General features: G+C 39.6%; 1 protein-coding gene across 2 annotated transcripts in view; it reads left to right on the top strand.

Annotated features, from left to right (window-relative positions):
• Window positions 1-22713, top strand: part of LOC139283499 (metabotropic glutamate receptor 4-like) — a 117948-nt gene that overhangs the window by 4860 nt on the left and 90375 nt on the right. Inside the window, exon 2 of one of the 2 annotated variants that reach the window (XM_070903529.1) lies at window positions 2553-2956. In XM_070903529.1, coding sequence (XP_070759630.1) covers window positions 2681-2956 — 276 coding nt within the window. In that variant the 5' untranslated portion in view covers window positions 2553-2680. Of the gene's footprint in view, window positions 1-2392; window positions 2957-22713 lie in introns of those variants that run through there. The other variant, XM_070903528.1, reaches the window with a different exon arrangement.

Here is a 22713-nt window from a genome sequence, read left to right as displayed (position 1 = left end):
TCACTAGGAGATAGTTGGGTGTATTCAAAGGACCTTGTCACTTCCAATATGCTCTCAATGAATCTCAGCCGTTGCTGATCCAAGGCTTCAACCCACTCTGCTGGAAAACCAATGTCTACAGCTCTATTCTGCAACTGTGTGCAGGGAGATTGTTCCTTCAGAGCCTATTACAGCTTCAGGAATGAACAGGGTGTAGATATGTACATACAAGATAGCTTGTAGTGGCATATTTTGTGTCTATGTGGCCTGCATGTATTGTGTGTGTGTCAGAGGGATGAAAAAAAAGAGAAGGAAGGGAATGATAGTGTCAGGTTGTATAGATGTTCATTACATGATGGAGCCTAGAAACTCAAAACCCAGCTTTAAATATGCATTATGCACCTCGGCAGCTTGTTTACAGCACTTGAATCTGTACAGAATCCGCATCTAATAACTGTCACTGCAGCAAAATAATAATCAGAACAGATGTATATTGGCACAGAGCTGAAACAATTAGTCGGTTACTTGATTAGTTGATCGTCAGAAATATAATCTGCAACTATATTGACTATTTGATAGTCAATTAATTGTTAATGTAAATTTTTCAAGGAAAAATGCAAAATATTTGATGGTTCCAGCTTCTCCGGTGTGAGGATTAGCCACTTTTTCCAGTCTTACAATGTAGTATTTTTGGGGTTTTGGACCGACTCAAACACAAAAAGCTATTTGATCTAGGACTCTAGGAAAATGATTATGTTAATTTTTCACATTTTTTGGATGTTTTATAAACCACACAACTCATCGATTAATTGAACAAATAATAGGTAGAAAGAAAATAATGGTTAGTTGCAGCCCTAGTGAGATACAGCTGCCATCACAGAGCTGAAAATACGATTTTAGGCTTCACATTTTCCATGTAATGAAGCTCTGTTTCTACATGTGATCAGTATGTGTAAAATATTTATATCGCTTCATAAAATTACAGGCTAAATTACAGGCACCAGTGATCTGGATGATATTTCAGTCATTTTTGAAAACTATAGTATCTTCTGCTGTGTTAATGGCTGCCTAAAACCAGAAGTCAGCTTTCTTAATGCTTTCTTAAGGTGAATATTTTTCTTTTTGCCAACTTTGGATATAAAAGCTTCTTTCCATCTGTAATAACATAATTACAATTTGAAACTCATTTCTTTGACCATACCCGCATTGGTTTGTTGTACTTTTCTACCCTGCAGGGCATAGACTCAGACATGCTTAAGAGACTCTGAGACCCACATATGATTTCCATTGTAAAATATGTAATTGAATTTGTGTGTCGTAAGCAGAAACACCTAGGTAATGCTGGAGTGGTCCATTTGGCACAAAGAGCCATAAGCTTTATCAGTAGCTTATTCCTTTTGAACCTCCCTTTAAACCCTTAATATTTCTAATGATTTGACAGGCTTTGGAGAAGTAATGTGGCAGCAATGGTGATACATATTCTAGAAAATACAAATTTCCAGTACCAACGCAGAACAGCAACCTAACTACGACTGTCAATGCCGACGTCACAGTCTTGTGTTACTGTTAAGTTTGATGTAAAATCAACAGTAAAAACAGGAAATATCACAATTTTGTGATAGAGGCTGAGTGTGTCAGCTGACAAGGTTGATAGGTGAAAGTGAAGCATGGGGATCTGACACTCAGCCCTGTCAACCTTGAGAGTTCAAAATGGTAGACGGAGGAAGACTGTATAAAAGAAAGAAATTAGTTTTTGAGCAGAACTGTCTCTTCATTCCACATAATGCTGCAGTAAAAAGGTTAAGCAAAAAAATGCATTGAAAAACTCATGCCAATGCAAATGCCTTTTGTCTTTTTTCTGTTTTCTCTGTGCACTGTCTCACTACTCTTCTCTTTTTCATCTTTCAGGAATTCACTCTGAAGCCTGTGGACCTAAGCAGGCCTGAGGGCTCTGACATATACCAAATCCCTGCCCAGGGGAACAGGGGAGATTAAAAACTTCTGATTGAGGTGGAGAGGAAAGAGACACACAGAGAGAGAGTTGGGGGGGAGGGTGGGGGGGGGGGGGGGGGACAGAAAGAAAAAGCTTATCGTTCACCTTTGTTCTTCCTAATGCCCTGAGTGAAGGATCTCCATAGGCAAGTCTGTGAATAACAGCAGACACAAGAGCAGCTGCCCACCACTGTGGTCAGATGATGGAGTGAGGGAGTGAAAGAGAACAGGATTACATCCTGTGAAAGAGCCAAGCTCATATTCTACATTAATTGAATGCCTGGGAGAGTGGAGAGACATGAGAGGAAGCCTTTTCTGTGCCAGCTGCTTCAAGAGGTACTGCAATTAACCCTCTGGCCATCAAAAAATAATACCTGGCTTCTGTTGTTTTCTGATTGCTGGGTTTGGTTGTACGGTGTGGATGTGTGCTCGGGCTGTGGTCATGTTTCAATCCCCGGCGTGTAGACCGGATCGGACCGGCTGTCAACGAAACAGCCTGATTGTGGCGCTGCTATTGCTGCTCCTCTACAGCTCCCTCATGGCCACTCGGGCTGCCAAACCCAAAGGGCCGGGACACACACATTTGAACTCCATCCGCATTGACGGGGATATCTCCTTAGGTGGGCTCTTCCCAGTACACGCCAGGGGCCACGATGGCAAGCCATGTGGGGAGCTGAAGAAGGAGAAGGGTATACACAGACTGGAGGCCATGCTCTTTGCCCTTGACCGCATCAATAATGACAATAATCTGCTGCCTAACATCACACTGGGGGCTCGTGTCCTGGACACCTGTTCCAGGGACACTCACGCCTTGGAGCAGTCGCTCACCTTCGTGCAGGCTCTGATCGAGAAGGACGGGACAGACGTCAAATGTCTCGGTGGCGGAGCGCCAATCATCACCAAACCTGAGAGGGTGGTGGGCGTCATTGGAGCCTCGTCCAGCTCCGTCTCCATCATGGTGGCCAACATACTACGCCTGTTTAAGGTAAGACATCAGCACAGTTGTTTTGTTTGTGTAGGTTAATTGTCCCCTTCTTGGTGTGTATGAAATGCACAGAACAAAGAACAGGAGCTGCTGTATGAAACTGAAAACTGTGATTTGTGATGTTTTTGCTTTATTGATCCTCTTATATATTTGTTTGAATAATTAATAACACTGGCTGAAAAACAACAGGAGCTGCTGAACAGCGTGAGAGAACAATAAAGAAAAGATATCTGCTGCCACGCAATGGACACTTTCATAACTTTAGAGAGGAGATCCCTTGGTAAATCTAATCACTCTGGGTATTGCCCTGCAGGAGTTGGTTGCTAAGCAGTGAGAGGTATTGCCTGTCACAATACAGAAGTGATTAATAGGATACTACTTGATTTGATTTTTACCCCCTAGCCTTTCCTCCAATCAGTTTGGTGTTTACATCTGCTTACACTATGGAAAAAAATGTGTCCTGCTCATGTACATTTGGACATTTTGATGAATTATTTAACACATATTTTATTTTCCATCCAGCCAGCCATGGCGAGCGTAATAGCTCTTTCTACTTTACTGAAGGTGTGATTGCTATTTACTGCTCGGCTCACTGCAAAATAATACACCTTTCTTTGACTTTAAAAAGAATTACTTTTTATGAATAAAAAACTGTCATGTGTTTGGAATTGTTTCATGGGCAATTACACATTTTTAGCGCAGGTACTGCGCAAATCACTTTCACTGGGACCCGCGAGGTAGTGGCTTATTTAAATTCTCTGGTAATTAAAATGAGGGATTCTTCCTCAGATAAGACTCAGACTTTAAAACCAACTTCAAAAGGTATTTCCTCTGTGTTTTGCTTTCACCTAAAAAGCCGATTATAATCCTGACTCCAAAGTTTACTTTCACCTTGATCTCACGTGAAAATTCATGCCTAATCCAAACAATATTCCCTCTTGTCTCGCTTAGAAGTCCTGGAAGGTCAGGTGGTGGCTCAGTCACAAAACTGTCCCTGCAGCTGATTCAGTGTCTTACTTAAGGAAACCTCAGCAGGCCACTAAAATAGGCTCTAATCTTACTGACTACATTGCCCCAAATAATTGTGGTTAGTGGTAATGATTTTGGTAGGGCTGCCCCTAAACCTTGAGTGGGTTGGGTTAATTCAATTTTTTTTTGCTGTCATTGTACACAGAAACACAGGATAACAGCAGGTACCCAACTGCAAACCTAGTGTAACTGTAACAAAAATAGAGAAGTGTAATGAGCTGAAACGATTCGTCAATCGACAGAAAAATATTCTTCAACTATTTCAATAATCGATTAATCCTTTAAGTCATTGTTCTTTTCTTCATTCCCTAGTTATAAATCAGAATCAGAAATACTTTATTGATAACTGCTCAGTTGTGGGGGATAGCTGCCCTTCTTTCTCTTGTGATAAATAATATTCTTTAGAGTGTAGTTTTGACATGTCACCTTGGGCTCTGGGAAATTGTGATGGCCATTTTCACCATTTTTAAGTCCAAAAAATGAACTGAAAAATAGGTGGCTGAATAATCTATAATGAAAATAATCTGTAGTTGCAGCCATATGTGATGGACGCCCTGCTTTTTCACCCTTGTTTCTGCTGCCCCTCTGAGGCTCTCAGCTCTGCTACTGAATGCTAGACTACTCCTGAACCAGACCAGACTCTGGCATTGCTTCCTCTACTTCCTTCCAGTGTGATCAACACTATGCCATCAATGCCAACGGCATTCAGGAGAGACGCTCTGCGGTGTGTCAGGATATTATTACCAATCTAAGATTAGGACACTCACTTTTTATTTCATTGACTGCGGAAATCTAGTGTTGTCACATCGCAGATGATAGACATGCTAGATGTGAGTATAACCAATAAAATGTGAGTCTTGTTGGCTGTTATATTGTAGGAGTTTAGTGTGGGGTGCCTGGTCTGTAGGTGTGCTGCACTTGTGGCACAATTGGGGCGTAGGCCATGAATACTATAGCATTAGTCATAGTTCTAGGTAAGGTGTATTGACGTTGAATATTTTTAGAAAACATATATATAAATACAAAGTATGGACCAGTAGGAACCACCTCAGTAAGTATAATCTGTATCAAGTATCAAATTGGTGAGTGGATTTAGAAAACTCTGATTTGGATACAGCCCTAGATTTTTATTTTTTTATTGTATTAGTTAATCTAATACGTCCCAGCAGCAGCCTGCAGTATATGTATGATTTGATAAGCTCCCTCATTCCAGGGTGTTACAAACCACATGGGATGTTTTCTGCTTGTCGAGGCCCCCAGCGTTAATCGGAGGGAACACAGTGTGACAGAACACACACGCTCTAATGTATGTATGTTATATTCTTCAGTTTATGGATGGGCTTTATATATACCTGTTGATAATACACATAATACAACAAGCATTCAAAGCCCTCTGCATGAACTCTATATTTCTTTCCGTCTCCCACACATAAAATATGCGTATATGCACGCTCACACAGGTAGGAGTCGGTGTGGGCCACAGTAATGAGCCTTTCCTCCAGCAGCGTGTTCTTGATCCCAATCTCACATGGAAGCCTCAAATCCTTCGTCATTAGCACAGTGTTCATTCCCTTTCATTAATGCACGTAAGCGGTGTCCTTTGCATATTTAATTTGGATTTCTCTGATCTCCTCTCTCTTTATCCTCAATGTATATATTAGCGCTCCCCTCTTCTGCCTTTTTACATTCAGACAGCTGGAGGTTAAGAAAGCAGCTTCAAGTCAGACGGCAGGTTGAGTAGATCAACACGGTGAGATTTTGCCAGTTCATCTTCACTTACTATCACTTGGACTTCTGAGTTGCACTATTGAAAATCAAACACTTTCCAAGGCAGTCGCCAATCAATCAACATCCGCTCTAATTGAATAACGATCATTACAACAATCAAAAAAGAGAAAAGGCTCCTGACGTGATGTAAAGCAGTCTGGTCAGTTATATAGATTAAACATTAAACCTTTAATGGAGAGTGGTGTGTGGTCATTTAGGCGGGGTCTTGAGTTATGGCTATCCACAGGTCATCCAGATGCCAGCTGGTTCTCCTGGTCCTGATGGACCCGCTGATGGCCCCTGAAGGTAACTAACTTTACGGCCGTCTCGTAACATGCCCTGCACCAGCAAGACGTCATTTGCTGCAAGATCTAGCATGCAGAGAGAGGAGGGACGACCACGTCTACTAGCACTGCGGCTAGACATAAATGTTTGCTTTAAATGGAGGCAATGCATGCACACGAGTACAAACTCAGCATACTGATGAAGACGGGCACACTCTCAGACATGTAGACATGCGCATTACTGTATGCTTGGACAACCACGCACTTACATACACACACCATGTATATAAACACTTCACACACAGAAACACAAGCATACACAAAAGCAATCAAGCACATTTGCACGCAAACCACTTTAAACCCGGCAGCAGCCACCCTGGTGTAGTTAGCAGGTTTAGAGAAAAGTGTTTCCTCAGCACTCAGCTGCATACAGATGTGGTCCAGAGCAGCTTGATGAATATTTTACTCCAACCTTATGTAACGGTAACACGGGAACCAGGAGCTGCAGCTCAAGACCGTTTTAGTGTAGTTCTCCGAGAAGTGGGAGCCGCTGTGACAAGCAGTTGGGGAAAAGATCATTCATGATCACAGACAAGCTATGTCAGATGATTACATTATTCATTTGCGCAGCAGATGCGTTCATAAAGTTGACACACATCACTTACAACACAGATTGTACTACCAGGTCTGTCCCTCTTGACTAGTGTTTATCTCAGCAGGATGTCCTGCCAGGGTTTGCACAAGTTTGGCTCTTGTTCAGTGAAAAGAAAAAGTATTTTATAGAAATTTCCTTCGTTTCATTCTGTGGTGCACATGAGTAGCACAATACATTTCATTTGTTTTTCGTTCTGTGGTGCACATGAGTAGCGGCAGTGACCCAGGAATAAGAAGCTCAGTGCGTTCTAGCCTTTAATACTCACAGGAAAGCATTTTGGTGGCTCCTTGTTCTGACATTACAGTTTATTGCTGGCTGGACAAAGCATCTCACGTTCACTGAAGTGGCTAGTTTCAGTAGTAAAGAGACCACAGAAGAGTAAAAGAAAATGATCCATTTTGAGGAAGAAAAGTAGAAGAAAATGATTTTTCATGCAAGAGCACACAGGCCTTCAGCATCCCACTCATTCTGACATTTTCCCTCACCCTTAGTTCAAGCTCCTGTTTCTAAGTTTCACATTGGAGACACAGAAACTGACCCACTGAGTTATTGTTTATGCGCCTTCACATTGTGTAGGAACCTTCACCACTGTCATGAAATGGCAAATCATCTGCCTTTTTATAAAGGTCTCAGAAACAAACAACAAAACATGAATACCTACGCGATCATTTTTTCCCCACGTTTGATCCTGACCTGTGCTGCTACTACGCTGCTCTTGCATGGCATTGCTGTAATTAGTGTGAGGCAGTTTAATTGGTCTGAACCCTCATGGGTTAAGTGCTTCAAACTGTCAACCAAAAAAAAAGTAAAGCAAATAATATTTAGTGCTGGATAAACACCATAGATTATGAATAGTTGATTAGAGATTGCCCTGAGCTGCCATCTCTGAGCTTTATCTCATGAATTCTTGTGGGATTTTTGTACATGATAATATTGCTGGTAAAAGCATGTAAATAATGAACCACAGCGTTGAATAATGCATTTTTAAAGCAGATTAGCAATTATGCATATGCTGTCTGTTATTCCAAGTACTGTGATCTAATACAATTAACCAAGACATCTCATATTAAAGTCGGGATTCTTTCTTGGAAAACATACGCATTGTAGGTATAAAAAGTACATAGTCCAAACACCCGTTTAAAATCAAATTCATAGTCTGCAGTTGCTAATGTTTGCTTCTACTAGTGTATCTACTATTAGCGTGACTCATTTCTGAGTGTGTGTGTGCGCTCTACTTTTAGTAAAGCTGCAATTACATGACAGCTTGTAAGGTAAAAGCCATCAGTGTCGTTCTCATTCAAAGTATATGCATATAGTGGAAACCCAGTCACACAGCCAACTGTGAGGAGGATGGCAGATATCATTAGCAGTTGACAGTTTCTTTCATGAGTCCTTGAATGAGCGAGCCGATCCATTCTGCAGCTGTTTTGTGGTCAAAGCTCCACCACATCCCTCCATCCCAGAGGTGCCCGCCATCTGCTTTGTTGCAACCTCTTTTAGCGAGTTAATGGTTATTTACCTCCAGTCTGCTCCTGTAAACATTTTAGCTTCAGACCAGTTTGGTAAAATTGGTTAATGTTAGGTTGATATGATTGGTTAATCTACTGGCAAACCTCAAACGTGTTCTCTTTTCTCTCTTTGGCAACAGTGAGGGAACTTACAGCTGATTTTGGGCTGAGAAAAGAAAGAAAGACAAGCATTGTTTGGTTTGTCTTTGACGGTGAAATTCATGTACAACTATTAATACAGAGGAGCTATCTGTCCATTTTATAAGAGTATGTGTTAATGAACATTATGGTCATTATAAGACTTCTGTGAGAACTCGTTCTCCTCCTTGTCAGCTTTTCAAAACATATTATTTGAGCAGCATTTTATCTTTTAGCCGCTGGGCTTGTACTCATTTGGAATGAAGCAATAACCTGAGCAGATCTTGTATAGAAAATTTAATCAAATCTTCAAATTTAAATGCATGCCTTTCGTGTTAATTTAGAATTTGGACTTAAACAGAATTAGATCAGAGGTATAAAAAATAAAAGGGTATTAATGTTGCTTTAGAATTGTGTTTTATTTCTGTCCTGGTTTTCTCTGTATGTATAAAAGGAATTTAAAGTTTGACAGTCCTTGAAATCTAGCATGAGTGGTTTTATATTATTTGGCAGTTATTCATTTTCTTTACACCAAGTTTCATCATGAAAATGATTTACCCTGTTTATTGCATTTCATCATTGTGATTGCCCACACTTTTAATGAGTCTGGATCAACCTGATAAGTGGCACAGGTGATAATACGGTTTCTTTTATGGTAGTCAATCCTCCAGTATCCGGTACATTTCTTTTCATTTTAACCCTGTTATGGCCCTCGTATGGTGAATTCTTTAAACAAGAGAGGATGGATTTATGTCATGAAACGTCATGCTTCATCTCACCTTGTTCTGATGGTTTTTATTCCCATATAAACCCTCCAGTGACACAGTAGAGTGGCGGCCCTGTGTCACAATTGATTTAGCAGCTCATTTGGTGGAATGACAGCTAAATCAAGATAAACTCGTATCAGCCCGGCGAGGCATCTCGCTTCAACCAAACCCTCTCACTCAGTGAGCCAGTGACAATACGATAGTTAACACTGACTGCTTCACTATGAAGCCATTAAAAACGGTTTCCTCTCTCGCTGTACATCCACTTTAATTTCATGCAACAAGGTGACATGTTGTTAGTGAGAGCAATTTGCCATATAGCTACGATTATGACCAACATGATAATCACGATTATTTATCACGATTATTCGTTAGATTTTATTGCTGCTAATGTACAAATCTTTGCATGAAAATAAGAGTGGTCCTTATTCTCAGTGCAAAATATAAATTAAATGTACCGAAACTTTTTATGGTGACGCGCTGTACTACATAACGCACTGTTATGGATGTCTGAGTTGATGCTGGACAAGGACGGATATTCAGTGAGGTAATGTAAGCGGCGTTATTCTTCTTGGCCTTGCGTATGATTTGTTCTTGCTCAACATCACTTGCCTTAAATTCAAAATGATGATCCGTTTCGAGGGACTAGCTCTTCGCCTTCTGCTCCAGACATTTGAGTTTCGTTTTTCCCATCTTCTCTCTGTTGTATTTTACTATTTTACTTTGGACTGCAGCTTTTTTTCATGGGCTGCCATTGCAGGGTGCGTGCACAGCGGCTCAACTGCTCTCCAAAAGCAGAGCCATGTAAAGACTCTATGGGATCCTCATCCTGTAATACTGTAAAGCCCTATATACTGTAATGTACTTTTCTGCAGTTTGATGCTGATGCAGATGCATATTATGGTGACACCAACCTTAATTTACATATTCAAGTCATACTGTGAAAAAAAAGAGCAACTGTTGTCAGATTTACTTATAGGTTTCATTATAAGCACATTTCCAATGAGAATATATTACATTCTTTATTCGGCAGAAACCTGAACTGTATCATTATTGCTTCAAAAAGGGAAGCCGCAGCACAAATGGATAGATAGTATAGGGCATTGTTACTTTGTAATTTTAAAATGAGGGCCATTTTGGCCAGAGTACTGTAAGTCATTGTGGGAGCTGCAGATAATAATCCTGCTCGGTTCAGGGAGGTGATATTTTTCCATTTTCTGTGTTTTCCTATGCCATTTTTTTTTGCCCACCCTCCTCTGCCCTCTCTGTCCTCCAACTACTCCATTAACAAAATGCTGACTGATTGTGCAGCTACTAAGCCAACTCTTTATTTCTCCCTTCTTTGATATTTAATATACAGTAATAATGTTGATATGTCTCAGTTTTTGATTTTGATCAGTCAGAAATTATTACACTCGGTAACCTGTTGTTCTTCGACCACCAGAGGAGCTTCAGCATCATCCACATCATTTCATTCTGCTCATGCACATATTGCCTGCATCCATCTGTCTCAACACATGAGAGGGACATTTTGTATAAAGTGTTTTTTATCCTGATTTGGCCAAATCCTAAATGAGACCCCCTAAAATGTCAGCTTTTCACAGAATGGCTCATATCTGATGGATATGCAGCTGAGCCATTTTTTGCAGGTCTTTTAGGCCTATGGAGGTGTAGGGCAGTTTGGTGCCATGTGTTGGCACTGGCTGTTGATTCGTGTCCATGTGTCCATTCGTGTCCCAAGTCTGTGGTTCCCACTCTTTTTGCCTTGTGACCCCTTACATAGAAGCAATGTGTTTTTTGTGACCCCTCGTCACCAGTTGCATATGTCTACCAGTTGTGACCAGTTTTCTCGTGTTATTGGAACAATTTCCTGATTTCTGGGTCAGTCCTGGAAAAATAAACTGACCCAGAAATCCTTAAGAAACAAGGCAAAGATTAAAGGAAGTCTAGAAAAGATTAACAGTAGTGTAGCAGTAGTAGTAGTTTCAGTTCCTTGTTATATTTATCTCCTAAATTGTGTGTTTCCGGTCAATTTAGATTGTCAGCGCAAACAACAGCATGTCATGGAATCCTTTGCTAAATATAGCTCAATAATGAAGTGCACAGTTTGTAGCAGGAATTTTAGCAGGGCCCACTGTGCTTTAAAGAGTCATGTCATGTCATGATGAAGAGGCATCCTTTAGGATATGGATCTGATGACATAGGACACATCCTGACCAATCCAACCTTGGGACAGACATTATGCACTCTTCTCTACCTGTTTACTATGTTTGTGCAATGGGATTGAATGGGATACATTTGCCTGGAACATGGAGGACGGTATTCAGTAGCAGCAAGTGCCCTTACGCTGCTACTTTAGATACTTTTTTACCTTTTTAAGCTTTGTCATAAAGTCTTTCAAATGGAAAAATCCTGACCGATACTGAATTGTTTGACAGATATTGATATTTGGGAGTTTTAAAAATCTGATAATGATATATTGGCCGATTACCAATCTGTGTATGTACAGCACACCAGTAATAAATATGAGGATTTTTTCTTTTCTATGACTTGAAACATGGTGATATTTTATGAATGGGTTACGCCATCCCGATACACCAGGTTCTTTTTAAAGTTAAAAAGTAATGTGCCAACCTTTCTGCTTTGACAAAATAGTTGAACTGATGAAATACAATCCAAGTGCTATCTTTACACTCAGGAAAATGGAACACTATCTTTATTATGGCTTGATTTTCCACTTGTGTTATTTTGCTGCTGGATGAGTAAGTGTTGATTCATGGTGACTCATTTGTCTAAAAAAGATTAGTTCTGACAGTCCAGGCCACAAGACAGACACTTACTAATAACTGTAAGGATATATGACGCACATCTCTGAGGTTTTACAAAGTTAAAAGATGGTAATTGATTTAAATTATTTTTGAATCAGGAACAATTCCTGATTACAATTCTTGTGATCCTTTGTGATAGGTGTTTTCTTTCTCTTCACTCGGTTTGTTTTGCTTGCGTTAAAGAGACAGATTACTGGTGGCAGGTGTTGGCCTCCTCTGTAGGACTCCTGTGTGCTGCATGTTGTGTATTCCTGTATAATTATATTGTTTTACTCTATAATTATATTTTGCCATAGTTGTGATCTCATCTCACCAAATTCGAGCGACTGATTCTCCATGCAAATCAGACATAACAACATTTCTTAATCTTCAAGAGTTGACAAACGTCCATCCAGAATCCAAATCCAGACCTTCTACCATCTGTCAGTTTTCTTCACTTGCCAGACACTCTTGTGTTTGTCTGTCTGTGTGTGGGTGGGTGGTTTGAACACATATGTGCATGTGTATCTTACAGGCTGTTTGTTTACATGTTTAATTGTGTGGATCTGTTTAGTAATGTGAACATTTTATTATTTTGTTAAAACATGAACAAACAGTGCGAAAACTGCCTGTATTCTGTTATGGCTCAACTTACTGTCAACAGAAAGCAAATACTTACTGCATAGAATCCACTGACTTTGTTGTTTTGAAAAACTGACAGCTGTGCGTGTATTTGTGCTGCATTAAATGGGACGGCAGAAACGAGTGCGAATGAATGAGAGCTAACATTATCTACTAACTACTACCATGTACGTTAATCCTAAATTATAATGCAGAATTGACGTTCAGTTCCTCAGCTGCCTCACAAGAGTGACAAGCTAACAAGTTATCTTACTTCCAGACCTCTGAATCACTGCTGAAACGAAATGGCAGTTCAGTCTGCGGGACTTCACATTTGTTGTTATGGAAATGTTAAAGCCTCACCTTTATCCTCAGTTTTTCCATCGATGGTGTTGAATCCAAAATGCTTCCTCTCATAACCTCTCAAATGGTTTGGTGTCATGATTATCTGTTTGCGTTACAAATAGAAGAGCAATTGTTAAATTTATTGAAAGGGCATGCAGTAGATGAAAGGTGAGAGTTTTGCAAACACACATGGACAAGGCATGGCCTGTTATACACAGTGAATTTTGAATTCAGACCGATAATTACAGATTGAATATTTAATTTTTATCGCCATTCAAATGGTAATTTAAATTTTTAAATAAATGTGACAGCCCTATACTGAATCTTAGGCAGTATCAACCACTTTTACAATTAAAGGCAAAATCCACCTCAAAACACTTTAACACTGTTTATAATAGCTATTATTATTAGCTATTATTAGTTAGAATTTTTCAGAAACACATCTGCATTTTTTTTTATTTCTCCTTGCAAAAATGTACAATAAAATGCACCCCTCAAGAAGTAATGATTCTGTCACTCCTGATGAGGATACCAAGTATCCAGAGCAGATTTCAGAAGATACTGGAGCTGTAGAATCACTTTAAGATCTACTTTCTGATGTGGGGAATCTAGTTTGATAAGTTACTCAAAGTGCTGAAAGCACACAGTAAAAAGAACAGGACCAATTACAATCCAGCTCATCCTGCACTGCAGCTGGCAGCGTGACTGGCACACACGCGGCTACACAGCCCGTTGGCTGGCGGGAAACATCTAATAAAAAAAAAACCTCCTGGACATTTTCCCCATAGGTCAAGTTATTCATATGTGCAAAGTTCACATCACTCAATTTTAATTATTTAACTAACATGTACTCAGTTACATCTTTCAGTTTTCACTCATCTGATAGCCTCTTGCTACATACTTCCTCTTTGCATTTGAGAGATTTATTATGTGAAAAACACGTATAATCCATGTATATATATATAAACTCCACATAAGTTAAAAAAAATGGACCCAAATGCTTCTGCTGGCATGGCTGTGGTAGGACTGCTACACTCATGCACTTAATGTGGTAATTGATGTTTTGCAGGGGATGTTGAATGTCCTGTTGTAAGCATACTCGGAAACAGAATGGGAAATATACACAAAAGAACTACACAAGGTATTGTCATACTAGTTTTTCTGTAAAGAGGACAATACTTATGAACTGGAAAATCCGTAAACCAGACTGCTGCAATAAACATAACTTGCTGAAGGATTTCCTGGACTTATATTGATTGAGACAACCCAACATTATCAATGATAATGGACCAGGTGCCCCATGGACTCAAACTAGAGAATACATGAATAATGGAATAATAACCTGACTCCAAAGTACGTATGACCTGAGCTGGTGTAAGATATAACCTATTATTATGACTGTGGTGGTGATGTTAAACTGGCATCTTGACCGTGGCAGATTAGTGGTGACTGGAAAGCTGCCTTGGCATCATCATCCCCATTGTTAACATTGTGCTACATTACAGAGAAATACAAAACCGTAATAATGAGCCTTTAAAATATAAAATTTACAAGGGCACACATGAAGGATTTCATTTCATTCAATGGAGGCGAAAGCGATGATGATTGGTCTCCTTGTTTACTAATAGTCTGTATCTGTATCGACTCTTTTTTTTTAAGAGTCAACACATTGGTTGACTCTTAATTGCCGATAGGTGAGAGTGTGCTGTAAATGTTCAGCCCATCAGGACTCAGCATTTTGTATTTGACAGTTGCAATGATCTATTAGAGAAATCCAAAGGAAGAAGTAAATATAGGCTACTAATTTCTCAATTGATTTTCGTTTTAATAGACTACGGTTTAGTTCAATACGGACATGGCTTACGTGTTTGTGAATTTGCCACTGGTTGCCTGTGAAATACATCTAGGTCTGAGCAATAATTCAGGTCATATTGTGTTATTGTTTCTAAAAATGATCCAAATGAATGACTTTGCTAATTGTAAGTAAAAACTAACAAAATTAGTTATTTAAGTTTTGGTTTAAACATGCTCGTATCGTGGAACACAATCCATGGCATTTAACATAAGTTTGATTATGTGATTCTACATATTTTTTTTACTATTTGATGATATATTGGGAAAAGGTTATTAATATGATATTGGTTTCAATAGGGCTGGAGCAGTTCCAAGTCCCTTCGTCGATCGTCACAATATTAATCTGCAATGATTTTGAGAATAGATTAATCGTTTAATTTGTCATTTTTAAGCAAAAATGCCAAAGATTCACTGACTCCAGACATATTTTTCAAATGTGAATATTTGCACTTTGTCACAAAATGCTCTGAATATCATACGTTATTGATATCTAACAATGTAACAATGGGAAAATGGGAACACTTAAACATTCAATAATGTAAATGCACTACAAAACCAACATGGTGAAACTGTCTAAGATTTTCTGAGTACCTTCCTTGTGGTTTAACTAAACCCATGTGATACCTCAGGTGAATTTTTACTAACTTTTTTATAATTGACTGATTATTTCGTTTTGGACTACTGGTTGCTGGGAAATTGTGATCAGCGTATTTCACTATCTTCAGACGTGGATAAAATGATTATTCGATTGATGCAAAAAATAATCTTCAGATTAATCAGTAATGAAAGTAATCATTAATTGTGGCCATAGAAGAATGCTATTTCACCCAGACTACATTGAGTCTTTAATAACCAATCCGAGAGCAAGAGGAGTAAAGCAAAGAAAAGACATGTCCTTACTACATTGAACTATTTTTCAACAGACAAATAGTACTGGATTGAATGCAAATAGCACCATTCACAGTGGGTCGATGCATTGCCTGTAGCCATGGGGATCTTTGGCATGTGCTAATCTGGCTGTAAAAAATGGAAGTGTATTGATTTGATATTGAACTACACAAGCTTGATTAAATATTTTCATGGCCGGATTTACAGATCAGTGAACTATGTGATTGCATCATAAGTCGTAGTATTACTGAAAAAATAAAAGGCAGTGTGTTGTGATGATAGATTATCATAGTAAACACATGATATCAAATGCTTTGGATGTGGACGCGTGTTGATATAGCCAAAATATTATTACTGATGTGAATTTATCATGAAAGGTCTCTATCCAGGTCCCTGCCCTAATATATCTGTTGAGAGGAAAAGGTCGATGTGGTTTATTATTGGACAAGATGATGTATTGATCTTTGATGGTCAGGGCCAGTCTTTGGTGGCTTAGCTATGCTCTTTTCATCCTTATTGTTCCCACAACACCTATACAGGTGATTACAGCTGCTTACTGATCACTGCTGTAATAGACTGGTGTCAGACAGGGAAAAGGTCAGGCAGGTAATGCCCACAAAACATAATCAGCTGTCTATGGGAAATCTGAACACTTCTTATCAAGCAGCTTGGCTGAGCACACTGATCGATTGTCAAGATGCTGTAATGTCAGATTGACCAGGGTGGGGAGAGAAGTTAAATCCTGTTATGGCACTTTTTTATTTTTCACAGTGGCATCTGGTTCATGAAATTGGACACATCATAACCTCTCTAAACATAAAAACACCCAGTGTTCCTCCTGAGGCTACTGGAGTATGGTTGAGTGAGTAATTATTTAGGCAGGCTTGTTTTCAAGACACCTTGAACAACAGGCAATTTGGTTTGACCTATAGTGATTGTCAGTCTGACACTAAAGTCGACAAATGCCAAACAGTGCAGAGAAACTGCAAACAAACTCTGCTTCTGTGTTTTCCCTTTCTGCCGGTGCACTTGTGTACATGTACGTGCACATATTAGCGATGTGGGCATGCTGGTGCTTGTGTTTGTTCTTAAGTGCTTCCAACCTGTGTGTGCAGTCTGGGCGTCTATTTGTGAAAAGGCCACTGGACCTGTCGGGAATAGTGGAAGAGCATTTGTCAACCCCCCGCCATCTAATTCTGTATGTAGTTTTTGCAGGCTGAAGACAGTCTGCAGTGAGGCATGAGAGAGACCATTACACACATGTCTAGCACGCTCTAGATGATGAAGAGATCTGGGAACCCATCCTCCCATGGAAACTGCCTCTGGCCGAGATACTGCATGCAGAGGATACAGGCCACAGCCAGGCCTTTCCAGGCTCTGCTGACATAACATAGACATGGTGGAACCTACCCCGAGACAGCCTTGTATCACACTTAATAATGCAATGAAATTAATAGTGTTGTGGAGGAAAATGGAAACACAAAGGGTGTTTTTGTTAAGATTTTAAAGAAACACTGGGAAATATATTTTTCTCCTCCATTTTAAGATCCTGTATCTCCGTCCGGATGATAGTAATGTGAAGTGATGATTGAGGGGGTGATCAGTGTCATTTGCGATTGTGAGTGCTAGGTGTGTGATGGCTCCTGTCGTTTGGGTTTGGGAAGGCAGATGATTTCAGAGGTAGTAATGTTCACTTACTTTTCTGGTGATGATAAATGCCGGGCTCATGTTCCGTGAGAGAGAGCGGCATCAGTGAAGCCATTCGGACTGCCAGGCAATGTTAAGTAGTCACATAGCGTGTCTGTCTGATCAATTCTGACCAATATCTTGTCAGCTGCTTCAGTACAGGCAACATATGTCCTATGTGGTTGGTTTCGATTCAGGGAGCTTTGATACAATCAAAAGACGATTCTTCATGGATCTTGATTAATGATGATTTCCATGCTTTCTTTTTTCTTGTACCATGATGGAAATTAGACTAACCATTCGTATCCACCATGAAAAACGTAAAGATGAATTTACTTACATTATTATTATTTTTTTTGCAATAACAAACATATTTGTCTCTACATATACAGTCACCCAACATGCACATGCAGCAAACATGCGGACGCAGAAGTTAATATTTTGTGATATCACTCATTTCTGATGAAGAAAAAACAGGTACATCTTAAGGTTTGAGCATGTATTAAAATCTCATTAAGACAAAATACATTTTGTGTCAGAATGAGCAGTAATAACAGTTAACAACAGGTTTATTATAACCTGAACCAATCTTAAAGTTAAGTAAATATACACCAGGAGTCATTTCAAACTTCACATGGAGAACTTCTTGCGCAGCCGGATGCATTTGCTCTCTGAATGAAAGAAAGTACGTATGTTTCAACTTCACTGTCACATTTTCAGAGGTATGCCAACGGGCATTAGCATGGCATGGCATGTTTACTTCTCCATTCAGTGAGAGAAATTAGTCTTTTGTCAAGGCAATATAGTGAACCTTAAATAAACAAACTCAGTGCAGCTGTCGTCTTTGAACAGAATGAACTTATCTTTCAACAAGCTGTTTCCTCGTCATCATTCGCTGCTTTTCTCGCTGTCTCAACTACTGCAACTGTCGCAGCTCAGCTGTCACTCCGAGAGATGCTGTGTTGCGCTACGTCCTGGACATACATGTACAGGATTGGACAAGACAGAGCAACAGAGTGACTACAGTCCAGCCTGCTGTTGACAGCTCGGTCTCAGTCTGATAAAACAGCTGTAGACTGTTGCTGCTCTGGCCTTTAATTAAAGAAACTCTGACGTCAACTTACCAGAGGGTGAGAAACAGGAGGAGAGGCAAGACTGTGTGATTAGAATCAACTGTGAGAGACCAAAGCTTATGTGCACTGTATACCTGGATTGGTTTGCTCCAACTGTAAAATGGCAACTTTTTATATTTCATAAGAAACAAACAAGAATGGGACCCTATCCATGATATTTGCTTCCTTTATTTCGTCCATAGGGTGAATAAAAATAGGCAGTGTTGCACATACTTGTCTGGAACTGCTTATTAAACTAAACAGCTCCAAGTAGCAGAATTGCTTGTGCTGATGAACATTACATCCATAATCTTGTTAACTTAATGAACTCAACCCTCCTCCCGCTGAATGAGACTACATTGTGTTTGAATATAAGTAGCCAGCCAGACTGTGGTGAGTAGTTGGCTATACTACTGCCAGCTGCGGCATACTAAAGCTGCTGAATTATGGTTGAGAACGAGAATATTGTAATGTATCTAAAAACAGATTTTTCTTACCTCCTAGAGAGCACGACTCTGTAGATCAGAGGGACAGACCAAAGATCCACCCCAACAAGCACAGAAAATAGAGAACATTTTGAGCAGTGATATCTTGTTGAAAAATGTGTTCTGCTTAACTCCACCTGTTTGCACCATCTCTAACACACCTAAGTATTTTAGGGCAAAAAGTGTGAATTCTTCAGCAGGAAAATCACTCATATTATGCGTCCTAACGCTTTTTTTTATGTAGTTTAGTTTTAGAAGTCTGGCTGAACAGAATGATGTAAATTAATACCCCCCAAAAAAGTCTGATGACTACTGATCGGTAGAAATGTTAATTTATGGTAAGGGTGATATTAAAGATTCAGGAAAGCCAAATCTGATCACAATAGCAGTTTTGGACCTTTACAAACTTCACTCTGATCACTGAGGGCGGTGCAACTCCTGCCTTAAGGGTGTAAAAACAAATCAGTAATGGATGGTTTGTATAAAACCGTAAAAAGAGGATCCATCACCCAAAAAACTGGTGTGCTGGTGGCCCACCACACAGATGAACAACCTGGTTCTACAAAGACTGAAATGGAAATTATGTGATTTTTTTTTGTTGTTAATGACTATTAGGTACTTTTTATGTAATTGCCTTTTAAGAAGTAAATATTTTGTTTTTTCAATGATACACACATTACATAATGGTGAGATGTGTATACTTAATTCTCATTTGTACGATGGCCAGACAACTCTCATCTTCACTACATGCAGACAGGAAGCAGTACTTGACCAGAAAAAGGGTTTCTCAAGTGAATGTCATGTTTACATCTTTTACAGATTAGTTTTTTTACAGAGCATTTAGTTATTGTGTGGTTGATGTTTGGTGTCCATTTGCCCTTTAGGAACGAACTGCCCAAAAACCCAAGCAAAAAGGTTTATTTTTGCTCTGTAGTGGAGAAATAAACCACAAGATTTTACTCCAAATATATCCGTAATGTGGAGGAACATAATAAAGCAGGATCCAGGTTAAAATTGTCCGAAGATATGGTTTGTTTCACTTTTAATGAAACAAAAAGTAAATGTTCATATTCGACATACTGTAGACCACAGCGCAACTATAAACAGTAAATGTTAATATACTATAAATGTAATAATATCTGACTGGAGTCCAAAAAAAAAAAGTATTTAAAAATAGAAAAACGTTTCTTTGTTATGTAGGCCTATGTGTCTCTTTCTTTTAATGAATTATCTAATGATATTCTAAAGCATTAGAAAGCCGCACATTTCAGCTGACATCAACTGAACTAATTCTTACTAGAATGATTAAAATCACCATACTGCTGAGCGTCAGCATGCAGTCAAGAACCAAGCTACCACAAGATGTTTTTGATCATACTGTTGAACCTGTTGGATGAGAAGAGAGATGGAAAAAAAAGATTTCAAAGACCACAAAATAAACCCTGGAACGTAGTGAGCACCATAATCAAAAGGTGGAGGAAGTATGTCACCACCAGGACCTCACCTAGATCAGGCTGTCGAACCAAGATGGATGATAGTGCAAGAGGGAGGCTCATCAGGGAAGCCAAGAGGCCGCAGCAGCCTTAAAACAAGGGCAGCACTGTATGGTAGAGTCTGGCTCTCTGTGTGTTTAAAAAACCCGTCTGAGTGTCTTTTGTTGCTCTGGGCTGAGTGGTAAGGTGGAAAATGGAGGCTGTTCCAGTCTTAATTGTGCAAAAAGACACTCTCCGTCTCAGCAAGGGAGGGAGTATTCTCTATAGCCTGATGAAACCAGGATAAAAGACTTTTGGTATTAATTATGGCATATAGCCCATCAGTGCACTGTAACTCTGTGGATGCACCACAAAAGATACATCTCTTCACACCCTTCAAACCCACAGAATATAGAGTCTGATGGTAAGCAGGACGATGAGAGCATCATGCTGTGGGCTTCTCTTCAGCAGGGCAAAAAGCTCTAGTCAGGCTGGAGGGAAAAATACCAACATACACTAAAGCTGTGAAATCTCAGGAGAATGGACTGTATCAAGATGGAAAAAGGGGCAACACTGACACATTTCAGTGAAACCTTCCCTATGTTAATATATTAAACTGATCCTCACTAATTTAAAGAAGAAATTAGATAATGATTACGATGATGATGATGATGATGCTTAAGTGGCACTGAACTGATTTTACACATACTCGTCATGTTCAGCACTACTCCGCCTGTAAAAACACTTATATAAGGCATTTTGTGGCTCTGGAGACGCTCTATGAAGTCTGAGGAAATAACCCCTCTTGATGTCATCAGGCTTGGAGACTACAAATTCTACATTTTCTAAAGACATGGTTATACCAGTTTATCTATCAGTTGCATTACGGGTGTAGGGTCCAGGGGTGTGGTAGCCTGTCTCATATAAGGGACTAAAAGTCAGCATATCATGGCCTCTGCTGCTTTGATTTAGACCAACCTTTTTCATGTCTTTTGTCCCCCAACTTTATGGACGTACGTGACTAACCCGCTGGAATGCCCCTTGAAAGGATCATTCTGGTTCATTGCAACTTATCTTAGTTGTTGTAGTTTTGGTCATTTCTGTCAAAGGCAGACGGGTCGAGAAACACGAGCAGTTGGACCATCAGTTTAGCCAGATTATCTCAACCACTTTGTTTGGAGGTAGAAGTTAAAACACCTTATAAATAAATACGTTTGGCTAACCTGTGACTGTGTCTAAAAGCTGTATGATCTGCTCGTGTGTGACTTCTTTTTAGCAAGGTCACTGCATTCCCTGATCTGGTGAGTACATGTTATTATTACGGACAAGAATGATAGCCAAAACAAGATTAAAGTTGCTATAAACTGGAATTATACTTTAAAGTGCCTAAGTGAGTCTTGCCTCCATCAAGTGTTAATTGAAGGGTGTGCGGACCAGTTTCAGCACACTGTCTGCACAGTGAGCAACTGGCGGCACAGCAGGAAGAAAACCTTTTGGGAGAGCGCTGCTGGATGAAGCAACAAGGTCTGCAATTGTTCACAACTCTAAAAAAAAAAAAAGCGGCACTGTAAAGTGAGCTAAATATAAGAGATGATGGCGTAAATGTAGGCACGTATTCATAGTGCAACTGTTTGGCTGTGAACCACTTGGATAATGCTGCACCAGCCGTTCAGAGAAACGCGTGAGGACTGAAAGGATTACATGACAGAGACACGACTAGGAACAGGTGTTAGTCTGAGCGAGTGTGGTAAAGAAAAGTTGTTGTGGTTCTGGTGGTGGATAGATGTATACAAGAGGTGTACAGAGATGCTATATTTGGGTATCTTATTTTTGTATCTGTATTCAACTTATTTATGACTCATTTTAGCTGTTACATTAGCTGTTTGTATTAAAATCCTCCAAACTCATCCTTTACCTCTCCATCATGTTACCACTACCTTTTGTGCAATTAAGACTGGTATCTTAAATGTTCTTTACTTCATAGATCATTCATTAAAATGTGTATGATGTTGGCTGGCTGCTTGCTCACAGTGTGTGAGTGTTTGATTTTAGTGTCAGCGTGGCAGCACAAAGTTCTTCCTCTGACAGATGGAGTTATGAGACAGGATAGCTTTCATATCTGTCAAAAAAAAAAGCAATGCTGGAATCGTTCACCTTTCAACTTGGTGCATTTCACTTTTCTGTTTATCAGCTGAGACTGAAGATATTGCTGATTTTACAGTTGTTTCATATGACTGAGATGTGAGACACCAAGCAAGAATTTAAACCTAAGATAAGACAGCATTTAATTCTCTAGCTTGTTATAATCATTTCTACACACAAGGTCTGATATTTCGCCC

Source organism: Enoplosus armatus, chromosome 3, assembly GCF_043641665.1.
Source record: "Enoplosus armatus isolate fEnoArm2 chromosome 3, fEnoArm2.hap1, whole genome shotgun sequence".
Taxonomy (NCBI): Eukaryota; Metazoa; Chordata; class Actinopteri; order Centrarchiformes; family Enoplosidae; genus Enoplosus; species Enoplosus armatus.
Note: the sequence above shows the minus strand (reverse complement) of the source record. Positions and strands in the feature narration are given on the sequence as shown.